Raw genomic sequence first — 18107 nt, forward strand, 5'->3', positions numbered from 1 at the left:
TTCATTGTCACATAGTCCAGTCATGGCTACTCATACTAACGAAGAACCGTTCCCTTTACACGGACTGCTTCCTAAAAAAGAGACCGGTGCCACATCTTTTCTGACTAGGTTTCCCGAGTACGATGGACGGGGCGTCCTTATCGCTATACTCGACACCGGGGTGGACCCGGGGGCCCCGGGCATGCAGGTAATTCAAAGCGGGGCTGCCCGTAAAATTGTAGGCCTCAACATGTTATATCCAATACAGCCTGGTATCGAAGCAAAAAAGCCGGTAGTATGCCCTACCGATATGACTTAGGACAGTTTGTCCGCGTGCCAGACATGTGCTTTTCAGATGTTTTCTAGAGACAAACGTGCCGTAGATACCGTCACACAGCAAGGAGCTGTGTCATCCTCAAAATTAACTAGCTTGCTAGCGACCTTACCCGTGGACACGAGTATTCACATTGTGTACTTCCCAGTTAGGTTGCCCAGCGATCTTGGAAGATAGCGAAATGTTCTATTGATTTGACTATAAGCCTGTGAATTTGCACTCAATCCAGTGATCAGGGATTACTTATTAGAGAGCCAGTCTTGTTGCTTTTTCTTGCTGTTGAGCTACGTGCTGGCTGAATATGGTTTAATCAAATGACTTGATATATGTTGTTTACACTGTAATAGAATCCCCTGGTTGTCACGGAGGTTAACCTGGATGTAGCTAGGATGAGTGAATTTTCTGTAAACTGATATCATAAATAATGAGTATAGTATTCTCTCTTTCTCTTTCACTGACTATCTCTCTCTCTTTCACTGACTCTCTCTCTCTCTCTCTCTCGCTAAGACGCAAACACACTTGTTTATGTGAGCCCCCAGCTAGTTACCAAATAGCATGGAAGTATGTAGCAATCCGAGATTCTCATCATGGCCTACCGAAATTCAGTTGTTGGTTGTGGTGGCTGAACGTTATCAGTGCACTGGGAAAGGTTCAAACATCTGTTGTCAGCTTTCACCTAACTGTGACGTGCCTTAATGCCATCACCTCATTATCCCAAATCCTGAGTGCTCTCTATGACCACATTTTTCTCAAAACAAGGACAGTATTTCTTTTGAAACATCCTTTTAAAGTAGCATTTTCCCATCTTTTCTATGACAAATCTCCCTTCTGACTAGAAGCTAAAGTCTCTTGAATCCCAAAATCCCACTGCAGACAGGAAGTCTCTAATTACTCTTCAAGTGTCCTGACATCTCTAATTTGAAGTGTTATACCTAAGTATAGTTACATATATTCCCCCGTGTTTCCTGCGCAGGTCACAACAGAGGGGAAACCCAAAATTGTTGATATTATTGACACAACTGGCAGTGGAGATGTGAACATGTCCACTGTGGTAGAGCCTAAGGATGGCACTGTGACAGGGCTCTCCGGCCGGACGCTTAAGGTAAGAGACCAGAGACAGCGACAGCCGTGTTTTCTCACATTCCCCCCCTTCATATTTCTTCATACGTGTTAGTGTGACCTTCACTGAATACATCACTCATTGTTCTAACTCAGATGTGTTGGGTTGACAATGACATGGGTTAGAAATACCTTGGAAATTAGGCATTAAAAAATGATCCACATCACCTTCTGACAATGTTTGTTTTTTTTTAGAGGTAACAGGGGATTAACATTGTATTGTTTGCTGGACTGCTTAACACTCTCACACTGTTAAACACGCATCTTTGGTGCATTCATCCCGTTTATTATCTCTCTGTAGATTCCAGCTACTTGGGTGAATCCATCTGGAAAGTATCACATTGGAGTGAAGAACGGTTATGAGTTTTTCCCTAAAGCTCTCAAAGAGAGAATACAGGTACCTGTTTTCAGCGTCTTTGCCTCACGGTCATCACGTGTGTGTTTACGTTAGACGGAGAAGACGAATCCTCGTTATTGTGTTTGTTTGGTTATTGTTGGATGCTCTTGTGTGACTGATGATGTTTCTCCTGTGTGTATGACAGAAAGAGAGGAAGGAGAAACTGTGGGACCCAGCACACAGGGCAGCCCTGGCCGAAGCCAGTCGCAGAGCAGAGGAGTTTGACCAGGCTCATCCCAACCCCTCACAGGTTACACACCCTTCTACCATTAACACACACTGACGGGCTGCCTTACACACACACTGAGACCATTTACACACGCACTGACGGACTGCCAGTCACAGAGCAGAGGAGTTTGACCAGGCCCATCCCAACCCCTCACAGGTTACACACCCTTCTACCATTAACACACACTGACGGACTGCCTTACACACACACTGAGACCATTTACACACGCACTGACAGACTGCCAGTCGCAGAGCAGAGGAGTTTGACCAGGCCCATCCCAACCCCTCACAGGTTACACACCCTTCTACCACTAACACACACTGACGGGCGTCACAAACATGCCAAGACCGTTTACACACACTGACGTCCTCACAAACACACTGAGACCATTTACACACACTGATGTTCTCACAAGCACACCGAGATCATTTTCACACACTGACGCCCTCACAAACACACCGGGACAGTTTACACACACTGACGTCCTCACAAACACACTGAGACTGTTTACACACATTGATGTCCTCACAAACACACTGAGACTGTTTACACACACTGAGGTCCTCACAAACACACTGAGACTGTTTACACACATTGATGTCCTCACAAACACACTGAGACTGTTTACACACACTGACGTCCTCACAAACACACTGAGACTGTTTACACACACTGAGGTCCTCACAAACACACTGAGACTGTTTACACACATTGATGTCCTCACAAACACACTGAGACTGTTTACACACACTGACGTCCTCACAAACACACTGAGACTGTTTACACACATTGATGTCCTCACAAACACACTGAGACTGTTTACACACACTGACGTCCTCACAAACACACCGGGACAGTTTACACACACTGACATCCTCACAAACACACTGAAACCGTTTACACCTCGATGGACTGTCTTACACATACACTGAGACCACACCACATAGAGAATTTACAGCCGCTCATAGTAGCACTTAATCAATCAGTCAGTCATTGCTTTTCACATGTTAATTTTTTGTTTTTGTGAGTCAGTTCTATAATACAGATTGTTTGTGTGAAGTTTATTAAGTAGTATTAAAATAAAATTAATTCCATTGTAACTTGGAAATGATTTCTTACTGTGATGCTATAATTCAGTTGTTAACCTATGTTTAGAACTATGTTAGTCTTGCCTACAGAGGAACAGAGATTATAATACTATTTTGTGTTGAATTGTGTAATTGCATCAGTGGAATATACCTGACACATCTTAGATAAAAAGACAGTTTACCTCTTAAGCATCTGTTTAGACAGTTGTATTGAAGGCGTCAGGTTGATAAAGCAGAGGATATTGTAGTATATCTTTGACTCTGCTGACCTGAGCCATGTAAAACCTCCCTGTGTTTCACTGTCAGATGGAGAAACTCCATAAAGAGGAGCTACAGTGTCAATCAGAGCTGCTTGGGACTCTGGAGAAGAAGTACGGTGACCCGGGACCGGTTTACGACTGTGTTCTGTGGCATGACGGTGTCACCTGGAGGTAAAGTCCTTTTAAACCCAGAAGCAATAGCACTCTTTTTTTTTTTTTTTTATACCTGGGTCTGTTCTGTTCCATTGTACTATTATGATTCACATTATGAAATGGTATTGAAACAGCATAGTCATATTTGCACGCATGTTACCAAGAGTGAAACCCTGAGAATCATTTGTAGATAATTTATGGACTAAAAACTATAAATAGCTTTTTGGTCTACCAGTATCGTGCAGGAACTAAATATGTTTTGACATGTTGGACTCTAGCACACCCTGAGAAATAAGACCATCTTAAAGTTTATGAGTAACGACTTTCAGAATTCAAGTCTGTGTGTGTGTGTGTCAGTAAATTAAATGTGTATGTGTGTTACAGAGCTGTAGTAGACACCTCAGAGAATGGAGACTTGGCCTCCTGCACAGTGTTGAGCTCATACAGGGAGAGACAAGAATACGCCACCCTGGGAGACGCTGAGATGCTCAACTACTCCATCAACATCTACGACGAAGGCAACACCCTCTGTATCGTCACCAGCGGAGGTCTGACAGCCAATCGCATTATAGCATCTGCAAAAGTTATCCAATCACATAACACCTAGTTAAGTTGTATGTTCATAATCGGTTCACTACCGTAATCGCTCCAGAATACAGATCCATGTTTCAGCAATTTTATCAGTAGATTGTTCAGTGCATCAGGTTTTAATCTATATTTGTGATGTGTTCATCGCGCCTGAGGCATTTAATTACATGTGTGAATGCATTTTAAATCAATACGTTCACTGTCTGTTTTTCGGTTTCTGTACATAGTTTTTTCGCTGTGAATGTAATTGTAGACACCTTTTCGTCTCTGTTTTTAGGCGCCCATGGAACTCACGTAGCCAGCATTGCGGCCGGACACTTCCCCGACGAGCCAGAGCGGAACGGCGTGGCCCCGGGCGCGCAGATACTCGCACTGAAGATCGGAGATACCCGTCTCAGCACCATGGAAACCGGCACGGGTCTGATTCGAGCGGTAGGAGCTCTTATCACAGCTGTCAATCAACACTACTTACAAATCCCTTTGAGCCGTCCGACGGCCTGACAGAAATGTCTCCCACGACGACCAATCAGAGTGCTTTCTGTAGCCGTCAGTCCGGACCAGGGGTCCAAGTAACCGTCTTCTGGTGAATGCTGGGAGATTTTGACACTTATTTTCGTCCAGAGGGAGATTTACAGATACCTCTGTGTTTTTTTTCCTTTTTACAGATGATAGAAGTAATCAATTACAAGTGTGACCTTGTGAATTATAGCTATGGAGAGGCTACTCATTGGCCAAACTCAGGGTGAGTGAACTCAACTAAATCTCTGCAAATGTTTCCACTTTACAGAGTAAATTCAGAGCCAATTTAAAACTCTTCCTACATGCTTACACTTTTTGACCTATGTGTGTCATTTCAGGAGGATTTGTGAGGTGATAACTGAAGCTGTGCAGAAACACAATGTTCTGTTTGTGTCGAGTGCTGGAAATAACGGACCATGCCTATCCACTGTAGGCTGTCCTGGTGGAACCACTAGCAGCGTGATTGGTCAGTTCCCACACATCTGTCCGTCAGTCAAGCGGAATGTAGCATATAGCAATGTCTGTGACCAACCTGTAAAGAAACTCTCTCTGTTTATAATTGTCTATCATTGAGATGATTTACCAAAAATCAGAGTTAATCATTGCAACATGTCATACATACCCACTGTTCTCATAGTGTCTTTTACAATTTTGAAACAAATATTGTCAAATTCGCATGAGAATATCTATGATTTTACATGCTATTGCGAATCCTTGTATATAAGGATTTGCAAAATAGCTTATCGCAAAACTTAATGCAAAATTGCAAAATAACTTGCTATAAACAATGTACATGGTGTGTCTATGTGTAACCTGTATGTGTGTGTGTGTGTGGATGGATCCGTTTTTAGGTGTGGGGGCTTATGTCACCCCAGACATGATGGTGGCGGAGTATTCCCTGAGGGAGAAACTGCCCCCTAATCAGTACACCTGGTCCTCCCGCGGGCCCAGCACAGACGGAGCACTGGGAGTCAGTATCAGTGCCCCCGGCGGTGCCATCGCCTCGGTGCCCAACTGGACGCTCCGCGGTACCCAGTTAATGAACGGCACGTCCATGTCATCGCCAAACGCCTGCGGAGGCATCGCCCTGGTCCTCTCAGGTACTGGCTCTATACTGGTTTCGGCCACTGCTTTCCATTGGCTGAGCGTAGTCACACACGCAACAGCCACCGTGTGGTGGTACATACATTCACAACACATTGGTCAGATGGCGACTTATGGTTCACTACGTGTTGTGAACATGGCGGTTTTCACCGAACAATTGTGAACGTAATGTATAAAACTACAGGCTGGACGAGGTGTTATGTTTACGTGTAAGATCGTGTTGTTATTCTAACTGCCGAGTGCCTAAAATAAAATATATTTTGTCGAAGTTAACAAGATTTTGAAAGTGCACAGCAAAGTGCAGAGTATCATTGTCTGTAAAGCAATTTGTCATTTTTCTTGCTTACTGTTTTTTTTTTTTTTTTTTTTGTTTCTTGTTTTTTTGCCTCATTGAACAAAACTGTGTGTTTTGTGTACTGTTGCACTTCAGCAGCAGTCCTAGCTGTTCACACCAGCAGATTAGAGTTTAGATTGAAGCTATTTGCGTTTCTGTAATATACTGTGTGTTTGTCCTTCCCAGGTCTGAAGCAGAACGGAGTGCGACCCACTGTCCCAGCGGTGCGGCGGGCTCTGGAGAACACAGCCTTGAAAGTGGATGATATTGAGGTGTTTGCACAGGGGCATGGCATCATTCAGGTAACCTGGCTTTGTATGTGTGTATTTGTGTGCTCTGAGTTGCCATACATTTCACACGCGCGTGCGTGCATGTGTGTGTGTGTGTGTGCGTGCGTGCATACTTATGGTCGTCGATTTCTATGATTATAGGTGGAGAAGGCCTTTGACTACCTCATGCAGCATGCCTCTTTGCCCACTGGTACCCTAGGCTTCACGGTTACTGTGGGACCACAACGGGGCATCTACCTCAGGGACCCTACTCACGTTTTGACCCCCTCAGATCATGTTGTGGGTGTGGAGCCCATCTTCCCTGAGAACACAGGTGAGACCCTCCCTCCCTCTCCCTCTCTCTCTCTCTCTCTCTCTCTCTTTTTTCGTTCCTTTTCAGAAATCGCTTGGTTCGCATCAGCTGTCAAATATCTCTACCTATCCCTTCCCAGTCCTCAACTTACCTTCCCTTTACACACCTCAGGTACCTCCCTCTCCAAAATTGGAAAGGGATCCACTGAACCTAGAGGAAAACTAAGCAACCAGTATACATCCTGTTCAGAGAGAAGGGCAAACTAAATCATTTCATGGACAGATAGCTTAGACCTAGGGAAACTTGCTCTCTTGCTTACCTCCATGACTAATTGCTCTTACCCGTCTGTGCCGTAGAGAACTCAGTGCGCATCTCCCTCCAGCTGCACCTGGCGCTGACTTGCAGTGCCTCCTGGGTACACTGCCCCTCCCACCTGGAGCTCATGAATCAGTGTCGCCACGTCAACGTCCGCGTGGACCCCCAGGGTCTGAAAGAGGGGCTACACTACACCGAGGTACTGTGTGATCCGTGTAGCGGAGAATGGGACAGTGCGAAGTGTATGATAATATGTATTGTTACAATGTTTCAAATCCGGTGTATTAAATTGCATATGCGCCACCAAAACACTCTTTAGAACTCAATGGTTATTTTTAGCATAGAGTGGTACACACAAACACAATGCGTGTCCTTTACTTCCATTGTTAATACGGAGTTCTCTGTGATGTATGATGATGAGGAACACCTTGCTCTGTTTTATTGTTTATAGGACATTTTATAGTGTAAAATCTTTCTCTCCCTTAGTTGTGTGGCTACGATACGTCAGCGCCCAACGCTGGGCCTCTCTTCAGAGTACCAATAACAGTTATAATCCCTTCAAAGTGAGTGCAGTTACTCTCTGCTCTTCATTTGTTGTCAAATGGGATACTGTTTTCAGTGCCATAGATATGATTGGTGGAAATGGTGGGAGGGTTTGTTTGACCAATCCGTGTGTGTGTGTGTGTGTGTGTGTGCCTTGTAGAGTTACTGATACCCGCAACAAGGAGATCTCCTTCACAGACGTTCACTTTAGACCAGGTCAAATACGCCGCCACTTTATCACAGTTCCTCAAGGAGCTTCCTGGGCGGGTAAGATTGTTGCGGAAGGCGTCACATTTCAGCCAATCAGAAACGATCAGTATTGTTGTCTAATAAGTATGGATACTAGCCATGCTAATGACTTTTTTGGTTGATTTGGTTTTTTTGTCTCTGCTAGAAATCACACTAACTTCCCACTCGGGAGACGTGTCATCCAAGTTTGTTCTTCACGCGGTACACCTGGTGAAGCAACGGGCATACAGAGCTAATGAGTTCTACAAATTCTCCTCTCTGCTGGAGAAGGGTTCACTCACAGAGGCCTTTCCTGTGCTGGTACTGTAGTCTCTCAGAAATTTCTCTCAGCACGTTTCCCATAGCAACAGAACCCAAAAAGCCTCACGCACAGTCCATTACTGAAGTGTACTTGACTTGACTTTGGCATTTTTATACTTATTCAATATCCCCCGGTTGAAGTCGCACGGTAGACTATCACCGTGCTTTTCGGAAAAGGTCTGAACATCTTTTCCGTACAGGAGCTTAGGAATCATAACACAAATAACTGTGATTTTTTCCGTATGTGTGAGTGTCCCTCACTGTTGTGTTTGGCGTCTTCTCCGTCAGCCTGGGCGGACGGTGGAGCTGTGCGTGGCGCGCTGGTGGGCCAGTCTGGGCGACGTGACCATCGATTACGCCATTACCTTCCACGGGCTGACGACCTCACCTTCGCCGTTCCATATTGTGAGTACCAGACGTTACCCCCCCGTTGTTTCACACGACGTTCTGTAACTGAACACAAGTCTGATGAGAAGAGACAGAGCAAACAGAGAGCAGCAGTCAGATCCTGTGTAATTCGAGCTCCTCGTTAACCTTCCGTTCCGTTCATTCGATCGAAGTTTTGCAGAAAACACGACAAGTGATGGTAGAAATAGCTGCGATCGGCGTGACCTCGTAAATGCGATGGCGGTCGATCAACTTAGATGGTCATTCTGAGATGCATATCCGTCTTATGAAATATAAAAGAAATATAAAGAAACAGTCAATGAAATGTCTCCAGGAGTTCCAGCTTTTGTTCATCCTCAACGGTATCTAGAAACAGAAAAAAACGTAACCTTATGTGAACCCGCTTTTGGAAGCGTTCAGCCTGTTAATCAGATAAACCAAAGCCTCGTACTTGGCGTTGAGGCTCCTCCTTATTTGCGTGCTGATACTTAACTGTCTCTCCCTCTAACGGTTTCCGTGGTTTCTGTCCCCTGTAGCATGCCTCAGAAGGCATATCCAGCTTTGAGGTGGCATCTCCACTCAGATATGAAGATGTTTCCCCCAGTATCACCCTCAAGAACTGGGTTCAGCCCCTCAGGTAACGCGGCTCTTCACGTCTTCAGCTCTTGTCTGTTAGACACAATGCAAGCGTTCAGAGAAGCCTAAATGAAACCACGATTTTTCGCCAACTTCAAACCAACGGTGTCTCATTGCTCATTCATTTTTAAGGTTTAATCAGATTAGAGCTGTTCTGCATCGTTTAGTGGGAAAAAAAAAAAATATGCATGTTAATGTGGTCTTGCGCGGGCAGTGTTTCACCGCGCACAGTTTAGTTATATACCTCTGTCTGAATATGTGGTGCAGTGAAATACATCTGTTTGTCTTTTAATCACTGGAAGGACTTTGTAGACTGTATTTATAGTCTAATCTGTACTTAGGGAAATGACAACTTTCATTACAGAGGGGTGGAAAGTCTCAGAGCTCATAAAACGGCTGTAGTTAAAAGTGTCTACGTGAGAGGATGACTACCAGGGAGATGTAATTTTGCTCCAGGGAACACTTAACAGTCTCCGTCTCTTTATTTCTGTCTTTAAAACCTCATGTGTAAAATATTGATGAGAGCCTAACATATCTCTGCTCTGATTTTCCCAGGCCTCTAAGCGCTAAGACAAAAGCCCTCGGACACAGAGACGTTTTACCAAGCAATCGACAGCTTTACGAGATGGTCCTTACATACAATTTCCACCAGGTCTGTCTTTCTCTTTGACATTCGCTCACTCACTCACGTACACACACACACACACACACACACACACACACACACACACAGACTTGTATTTTGCTCTGAGTGTGGGTATTATGCGTTTGTTGAGAATCGATAGATATCCTCGAGATGTTGAGTGTTTTGTAGTGTCTGTGTGTAGTGATATTCTGACATCTCTCAGGATGTTGTGGAGTGTTTTGTAGTGTCTGTGTGTAGTGATATTCTGACATCTCTCAGGATGTTGTGGAGTGTTTTGTAGTGTCTGTGTGTAGTGATATTCTGACATCTCTCAGGATGTTGTGGAGTGTTTTGTAGTGTCTGTGTGTGGTGATATTCTGACATCTCTCAGGATGTTGTGGAGTGTTTTGTAGTGTCTGTGTGTAGTGATATTCTGACATCTCTCAGGATGTTGTGGAGTGTTTTGTAGTGTCTGTGTGTGGTGATATTCTGACATCTCTCAGGATGTTGTGGAGTGTTTTGTAGTGTCTGTGTGTGGTGATATTCTGACATCTCTCAGGATGTTGTGGAGTGTTTTGTAGTGTCTGTGTGTAGTGATATTCTGACATCTCTCAGGATGTTGTGGAGTGTTTTGTAGTGTCTGTGTGTAGTGATATTCTGACATCTCTCAGGATGTTGTGGAGTGTTTTGTAGTGTCTGTGTGTGGTGATATTCTGACATCTCTCAGGATGTTGTGGAGTGTTTTGTAGTGTCTGTGTGTGGTGATATTCTGACATCTCTCAGGATGTTGTGGAGTGTTTTGTAGTGTCTGTGTGTGGTGATATTCTGACATCTCTCAGGATGTTGTGGAGTGTTTTGTAGTGTCTGTGTGTAGTGATATTCTGACATCTCTCAGGATGTTGTGGAGTGTTTTGTAGTGTCTGTGTGTGGTGATATTCTGACATCTCTCAGGATGTTGTGGAGTGTTTTGTAGTGTCTGTGTGTGGTGATATTCTGACATCTCTCAGGATGTTGTGGAGTGTTTTGTAGTGTCTGTGTGTAGTGATATTCTGACATCTCTCAGGATGTTGTGGAGTGTTTTGTAGTGTCTGTGTGTAGTGATATTCTGACATCTCTCAGGATGTTGTGGAGTGTTTTGTAGTGTCTGTGTGTAGTGATATTCTGACATCTCTCAGGATGTTGTGGAGTGTTTTGTAGTGTCTGTGTGTAGTGATACTCTGACATCTCTCAGGATGTTGTGGAGTGTTTTGTAGTGTCTGTGTGTAGTGATATTCTGACATCTCTCAGGATGTTGTGGAGTGTTTTGTAGTGTCTGTGTGTAGTGATATTCTGACATCTCTCAGGATGTTGTGGAGTGTTTTGTAGTGTCTGTGTGTAGTGATATTCTGACATCTCTCAGGATGTTGTGGAGTGTTTTGTAGTGTCTGTGTGTAGTGATATTCTGACATCTCTCAGGATGTTGTGGAGTGTTTTGTAGTGTCTGTGTGTAGTGATATTCTGACATCTCTCAGGATGTTGTGGAGTGTTTTGTAGTGTCTGTGTGTAGTAATATTCTGACATCTCTCAGGATGTTGTGGAGTGTTTTGTAGTGTCTGTGTGTAGTAATATTCCCACATCTTTTCCAGCCCAAAAGTGGAGAGGTGACTCCCAGTTGTCCTCTGTTGTGTGAGCTGTTGTATGAGTCAGAGTTTGACAGTCAGCTTTGGCTCCTCTTCGACCAAAACAAGAGACTCATGGGGTCAGGAGATGCCTACCCTCACCAGGTAACCAACCTACAACCAACAGCTAACCAACCCACAACCAATAGCTAACCAACCTACAACCAACGGCCAACCAACCAATATCAAAACCAGTGTCACCATGTTCCACCATACCATAACACAACTACCAACATATGACACATTCGAATCAAGCAGTAATGTGATAAAACCTCCAGTTAACCCTGCCTCTGAGACCTCAACTTACTGCGTGGCACATCTCATCTTAAATATTATCATAATCTGATAGAAACTACACAAACAGGCAGTAAAATATCTTCTCAGTATATCTCAGCATGCAAACAGGTTCAACTGACCACACCAGACTAAACAAGCAGACTGCACTACACCAGAACCACTGACCTTATCCTGACAATTACCACAAACCCAGAGTCTAGGGCAACTCAACATTTCTGGGCTTTCCACACCCAGTAAAGTCCTGCTTGTCCAGCTGCTAAATGTCTCTCTCTCTCTCTCTCTCTACCCCCTCCCTCCTTCTCCCTCACTCTTTCTCCCACCTCCTTCCTTCTATCTGTCTATCCATCTATCGGTCTCACACTCTCTTTCTGTATCTATCTATCTGTCTTTCTCTCTCTCTCTGTCAGTACTCGCTGAAGCTGGAGAAGGGTGACTACACGGTGCGGCTGCAGGTGCGTCATGAGCAGCAGAGCGAGTTGGAGAAACTGAAGGACCTGCCCTTCATCGTCTCCCATCGTCTGTCCAACACCCTCAGCCTGGACGTGTACGAGACACACCGCAACGCCCTGCAGGCCAAGAAGAAGGTCAACTCCCTCACCCTCTCGCCCGGAGCCTCTCAGCCCTTCTATGTCACAGCCCTCCCTGATGACAAGTGAGTGCTCTCTCCTAAGCCCCTCTGTCCTAAGACTCGATAGTGTTTCTTTTTGTTCTTGTTCTTGTTGTTTGCCATGAGTTCTGGTAAAGAGCTTTGAGACTCCTCTCAAAAGTCAAACTGATTGCTGCTTTGTTCAGTCAGTTTCACGGCAGTGTTGAAATCTGAAGTAAAGCTCAGTGTACTTTGAAAAAGAATGACAGTAATATAGTTTTTTTTTTTTGTATTGTTTTGTTTTATTATACTGACACCTTGTTAGTTCTGTAGCATCAGAGAACCAGTTGTTAAATTGTCAGGGCCACAACACTGTCTTTTATCTGAAACTGGAATTTAACTGTTTAACAGTATCAAACAGAGTATCAAGTATCGAAATTAGAGCTGGATTTGTATCACTTGCGGAGATTCACCGCTGAGGTGCTTTCTTCTCTTTCACTTTCTCCCTGTCCCTGTTTGTCTCTCTCTCTCTATCTCTCTCTCTTTGTCCATCTTCTTCTCTTTCTTCTTCTCTCACAGGATCCCAAAAGGAGCAGGTCCTGGGTGCTACTTGACAGGTTCACTTGTCGTTCCCAAGAGCGAGTACGGCAAGAAAGCAGTGAGTAGCCTCCCTCCTCTCTCCTCTTTCCTCTCTCCTCTCTCCTTTCTCTCCTCTCTGAACTCTTGTCTTTTCACTGGCTTTGCTGTTGAAGAGCTTCACTATATCACATGACTTACCCAGCCTTGCTCATGTCCTCTTCTGCATATGGCTTTCTCACTCAGCCTTTCCTGTCTGTCTGCCTGTCTGTCTGTTTGTCCTGCTCACAGGAGTTGCTGGTTGGTGGTTATGACAGGGAAAAAAAACAAAAAAAACATTGTTGGTCACTTATTGAATCATATCAACCATGTCATCTATAAATAGTAATGGATGCTTAACTTATCAAAATCAATATTATGTTCTTCTTGTTTATTTTATTATTGATTGAGATTTATGTAAAATAATAGCCATTTTACACCTTGCTGGCCAATCTCTGCACTCTAAGTGGTTGACCTGAGGAATTCTCAGAAAAGTGGACTTTTTTTTTTTTTTTTACCATATTTTGTGATTTCTGCAGAGAATTTTGATTTTGCTGCCTTTTCATTCAGTGTTTTGCAGAAGGTTTTACTGAAGCACAGCCAGATCTTGTAGTATGATTGCCTTTATCCTTGTGACAGACAGATTCAGTACACATGTGGTCTGTCGGTATACTGGGAGCACTTTCAAGATCTTACTGTTATGCACAGAGATAATTATGTTTCATATTGTCAAAATGTTTGAAAAAGACTGCTGTTGATTGTATACTAAAGCTAGTATACATTAATACATTAAATCTATGACGACGTGAGATCACTCAAATATATTGATATGTGTTCTGGACAAGGATAAAGTCATTGATGTCAGTGGAAATAGAAAAAAAAAAAGAAAAAAAGATAGAATGCCAGATGGAGGAAGAGAAAGAGAGTGTCTGTCTGTTTTCCCCTCTCTTTCTCACTGTATGTTATTCTGACCAGCAGGGCCAGGCCTCAGCAAAACGACAAGGAAAATTTAAAAAGGTACTGGATGGGTTAGGGCACTGTAAATGTAATGTTTACACAGCATGTTAATACTTCATGGGAACCTTAGATCTGAAATTGCCAAAAACAAACAAACAAACAAACAAACAAAAATAGCATTTAATAAAAAAAAAGGTGAGTTTGTTTTGTCTTTAAAAAAAAGAAAAAGAAAAAAAAAATAGAAACGGTAACCAAAAGTATCTTTTTGGTTATCCATTATCACTATTTTTTTTTCTCTCTCCTTTGCTAGATATCTGTGTTCAGATTATTGCCAGAATATTTGGCCGTTAGCATGGCCAGCCCTCCGCCTTGTCTTTATTAATCCAAACACTGTCCGTGCCATCGCATAACTGGTTTTTACCTTCAGCCATGTGTAATACCCTCAGATACTGTCACGTCAGTCAGTTTAAGATGGTGTCTCGGCAGGTGAAGAAGGGAAAGCCCGTCATTCAGGGGAATGTGGTTTATGTAGTTCTACCAGGATGGTCTCACATTCAACATGCCTTTTTTTTTCTTCTTCCTCTTCTTCTTCTTCTTCTTCTTCTTCTTCTTCTTCTTGTGATTTCTCTTGTCTAGGATGTCGTTCCAGTGGTCTACCATCTGATCCCTGCTCCCAACAAAAGCAAAAACGGAGGAAAGGAGAAGGAGAAAGACGCAGAAAAGGAGAAAGACGTGAAGGAGGAGTTCTCTGAAGCACTGAGAGACATGAAGATCCAGTGGATGACTAAGTCAGTCTGTTTTCCTCTCTTCACTGGTCTCCGCCACCCTGTGTCCTTTCCGTCACGGCCTCGCGCATCTCACACTGTGTTCTGTCGTATTGTTAGGTTGGACACAAACAGCTTGTACGAGGAGCTGAAGGAGAACTTTCCGTCTTACCTCCCTCTCCACGTCCAGAGGCTCCATCAGCTGGATTCAGAGAAGGTACAGAGCACACAATACACGCACGCTAATACACACGCATACACACTCACGTTCGCCGTTGACGTTCTATAGAGGATTCTCCCACTGAACTCTACTGATGTTCTGATTTGAATGAGAAGATATGTCCAAACTGTGAGATGTGTAAATTGCACTAATAATCCACACAGACAGAACCTACACAGATACCTACACAAACTGTATTTCTGTCAGTGTGTTGGTGCTGTGGTCTGATCTCGGTTTGAATCCTTTACATAGGAACGTCTGAAGCGCCTGGGAGACATCGTGGCAGCAGCTGACGTCGTGATCTCACACATCGACCAGACGGCACTGGCGGTCTACCTCACCATGAAGACTGATCCCCGTCCAGACGCAGCCTCCATTAAAAGGTACGCCGGAGATATTCATCTCCTGGGCTGTACAGGCAGGATGGCTGAGTTAAACAAGGGAACTTCAAAGTTCAGTATTCAGATGTACAACAACTACATCAAACTAGTTTCTTCCCAAAATCCTGTAGAACCACTCATTCAAATCCTGTAGGATCACTCATTCAAATCCTGTAGGATCACTCATTCTTATGTACAGACTGAAGTTACTGAGACTGAGACTGTGAGCATTTTAAAAAGATGAGTCAGTTTAAATGTGTATGTGATGCAGTCTTGCACACCAGCATAGCTCTGTGTCCACCAAAGAGAAACTTTTGAACGTGTACGTTTTAAAGGGAATCTGCCATGAAGGATACAGTCAGCTGTCACTGTCTTACACGTCACTGATGTAAACAGTGATCCGAGACCATGGAAAATAAGTTCAAAATCAATTTCACTATAGTAACAAATTTATGGGGTGTGTGTGTGTGTGTGTGTTGCAGTGACATGGAGAAACAGAAGTCCTCCTTGCTGGATGCTCTGTGTAGAAAAGGCTGTTCTCTGGCAGACCAGATCATGCAGCCTCAGGCCCAGGAGGGGGCGAGCGCCAGCGAGGTCGGCAGCTCTGACGACGACCCCCAGGGCGTGGCCCAAGCTCTCACTGACACCTTCTGGGAGGTGCAGAAATGGGCGGAGCTAACAGACTCAAAGGTTCGTCAGCAAAAATGTGCACCGCACCTCTTGGCCACTCCCACTGGGACACGCTCGTCATTTTGACATAATTAGTTGTATTAATTTCATCAGTTATTTGCTGTCAGGCTACAAGAGGATCATATAATGACTTACTTTTGATTCCCCTTTATGTTAAAGTGGATAACATTTTCCCGTATTGTACTGGATAGCTTGATTTTATTTTTGTATTTTTCTTTTTTCCTTTTTTTTTTTTTTTCTTCTAGGTTTTAACATTTTCCTACAAACATGCATTAGCAAATAAAATGTATGGAAGAGCCTTGAAGTATGCATCTAAAATCGTGGAAGACAAACCTAGCAAAGACAACTGGAAGAACTGCGTACAGGTAACAGTCTTAGGTCGTGCTTGACTTTCCTCACTAATGTTTTACAGCTGCATGTAAGTTACAGACTGTAAAAATGTTGAACAGTTGGCCTGGTCTTTGTTTCTTTGAGATGTTTCTGTTCCACGTGTCCTAGCTTTCCTGTCTTTGCATTGTTGTTTGACCTATTTGCTCTTATTTCATCGACAAAACTAGTCATGCAAGAGTATCTGGGATACAGCTGAACATTCACAAACATCGGTCGCCTGCGTGAACATACTCTATTCTCTGTATTTAGACCTGTGATCAAAAAGTGTTGCAACATATACAGTAGGTCCAACATGGCTATCTTGACTGGTCTCTTTGCTTGTTTGGTTGCAGTTGATGAAGTCACTGGGTTGGACTCATTGCGCCACTTATACCGAGAACTGGATGCCCATCATGTACCCATCTGACTACACACCGTTCTGAACACAGAATGCGTACTGTATAGTTTTGTTTTTTGTTTTTTGTTTTTTTTTCCAACGCAGACACGAATGCCATTCAGATACCGTTAAAGGACAGGGCAGACACCTGCTCTCAATGCAGTAAGATGTTTAATAATCAAAACAAGACTAAACTTGCCTTTTGAAACACAGTTTTCCTCTATTAGGATCACATGCCTTCTCTATGCGCAATTTCGCAAAGCCACCAGGAAAAAAAAAAAAAAGACTACAACATCAGCAGCAGTATGTCAGAAGAAATTTTCATTTACAACACAACTGGTATCAGTGACTTTCACCGGACCTTGATGTGATGACTGAATACATTTTTCAAAAACATTACAAGTCTCATTCATTTCAGCAATGATGGACTCTGGTGCTCTGGCATCAGTTTCCTTTCTTGACGGTTCCAGTGTTGAGTTGCGCCCACTTCCTGTCATGTTTAAGTATGCGTGCGCTTAAACTGTGAGGATCATGGTTAAAGCTCTGAGGACCTTGACCTAAACCACATTTGAGTAATTGCAGATGGACCACATTGATACCCAGATCAAATTTCTGGCTCCCTCTAATGGCTTGGAGTGCCAATTGCAACTCTCCTCTGTTTTGTGTGTGTGTGTGTGTGTGTGTGTGTGTGTATGTGAGAGTGTGTGTGTCCTGGGGTGGGGGGTGTAAAATGTTATACAAGAGTAAAATCCCGCTGGTTTCATACTGATTGAATGGCTGTGTAGAAATGTATGTGCTTAAATACATAAAGTTATATCAAGGCAATATACGTAAATGTAAACCTCATCTTCTCTCTCATATATATGTTAAGTGTATGCATGTTTTTGAAAGGCAAATTCGAATTTCTCCTTTAAAGCTCAGAGCTTTGGTTTTCATATAAATTCAGATTAAATTTGCCGGGGCCTTTGTGCTCCTGAAAGACATCGTGGCTCTGTTATGTCTTTCCCTCAGAGTGGAATTTCCTGGGATGGAGGTCTGTTTATGTTTGTGGGTAACTTGATTTTCTGTGTGTGTGTACTGGTCTTCCTTGTCTCAGCGCACTGGTTTACCATATAAATTCTCATTTTTAGTTTACTTCTCAACCCAAAAACGAAATTGTTTTCTTATACATGACACAGACATTGTGAAACATTATGCTGTTGGGTATGTGTGTGTTTACAAATGTTTGAGCAAAGCAGATTGTTCATGGTAAAGGGAATGACCATTTCAGTGAAAGCTGAGAAGTCAGACGTTAATTAATGTCATCACCAATGGATAGATTAATTGCTCTTCATTAATAATGTCACCCTGCTCTTGAAACTTTCGGGAAACGATTCTGACAGTTTATGTGTTGCCATTGAAATGCAACGCCGACACCATCTTTCCCCTTACAG

The 18107-nt window shown here is 43.4% G+C and overlaps 1 protein-coding gene across 2 annotated transcripts; it reads left to right on the top strand.

The window, feature by feature from the left end:
• On the top strand, positions 1-17341 carry tpp2 (tripeptidyl peptidase 2). Of its 2 annotated transcripts, XM_030780465.1 has the most exons (29): positions 1-187; positions 1287-1415; positions 1734-1829; positions 1975-2079; positions 3453-3577; positions 3944-4107; positions 4425-4579; positions 4813-4889; positions 5005-5132; positions 5518-5766; positions 6291-6406; positions 6536-6707; positions 7043-7200; positions 7488-7564; positions 7705-7811; positions 7939-8093; positions 8382-8498; positions 9017-9117; positions 9672-9768; positions 11367-11504; positions 12104-12348; positions 12862-12940; positions 13876-13914; positions 14491-14642; positions 14739-14835; positions 15091-15221; positions 15701-15908; positions 16154-16273; positions 16631-17341. In XM_030780465.1, exons 1-29 carry the CDS (start codon positions 23-25, stop codon positions 16718-16720), a joined length of 3792 nt encoding a protein of 1263 aa, XP_030636325.1. In that variant the 5' UTR covers positions 1-22; the 3' UTR covers positions 16721-17341. The 2 variants fall into 2 exon arrangements, with proteins under 2 accessions (XP_030636325.1, XP_030636326.1); XM_030780466.1 differs by lacking the exon at positions 13876-13914.
• Positions 17342-18107: the final 766 nt, after the last annotated feature.

The sequence above is a fragment of the Chanos chanos genome, chromosome 7 (genome assembly GCF_902362185.1).
Source record: "Chanos chanos chromosome 7, fChaCha1.1, whole genome shotgun sequence".
NCBI lineage: Eukaryota > Metazoa > Chordata > Actinopteri > Gonorynchiformes > Chanidae > Chanos > Chanos chanos.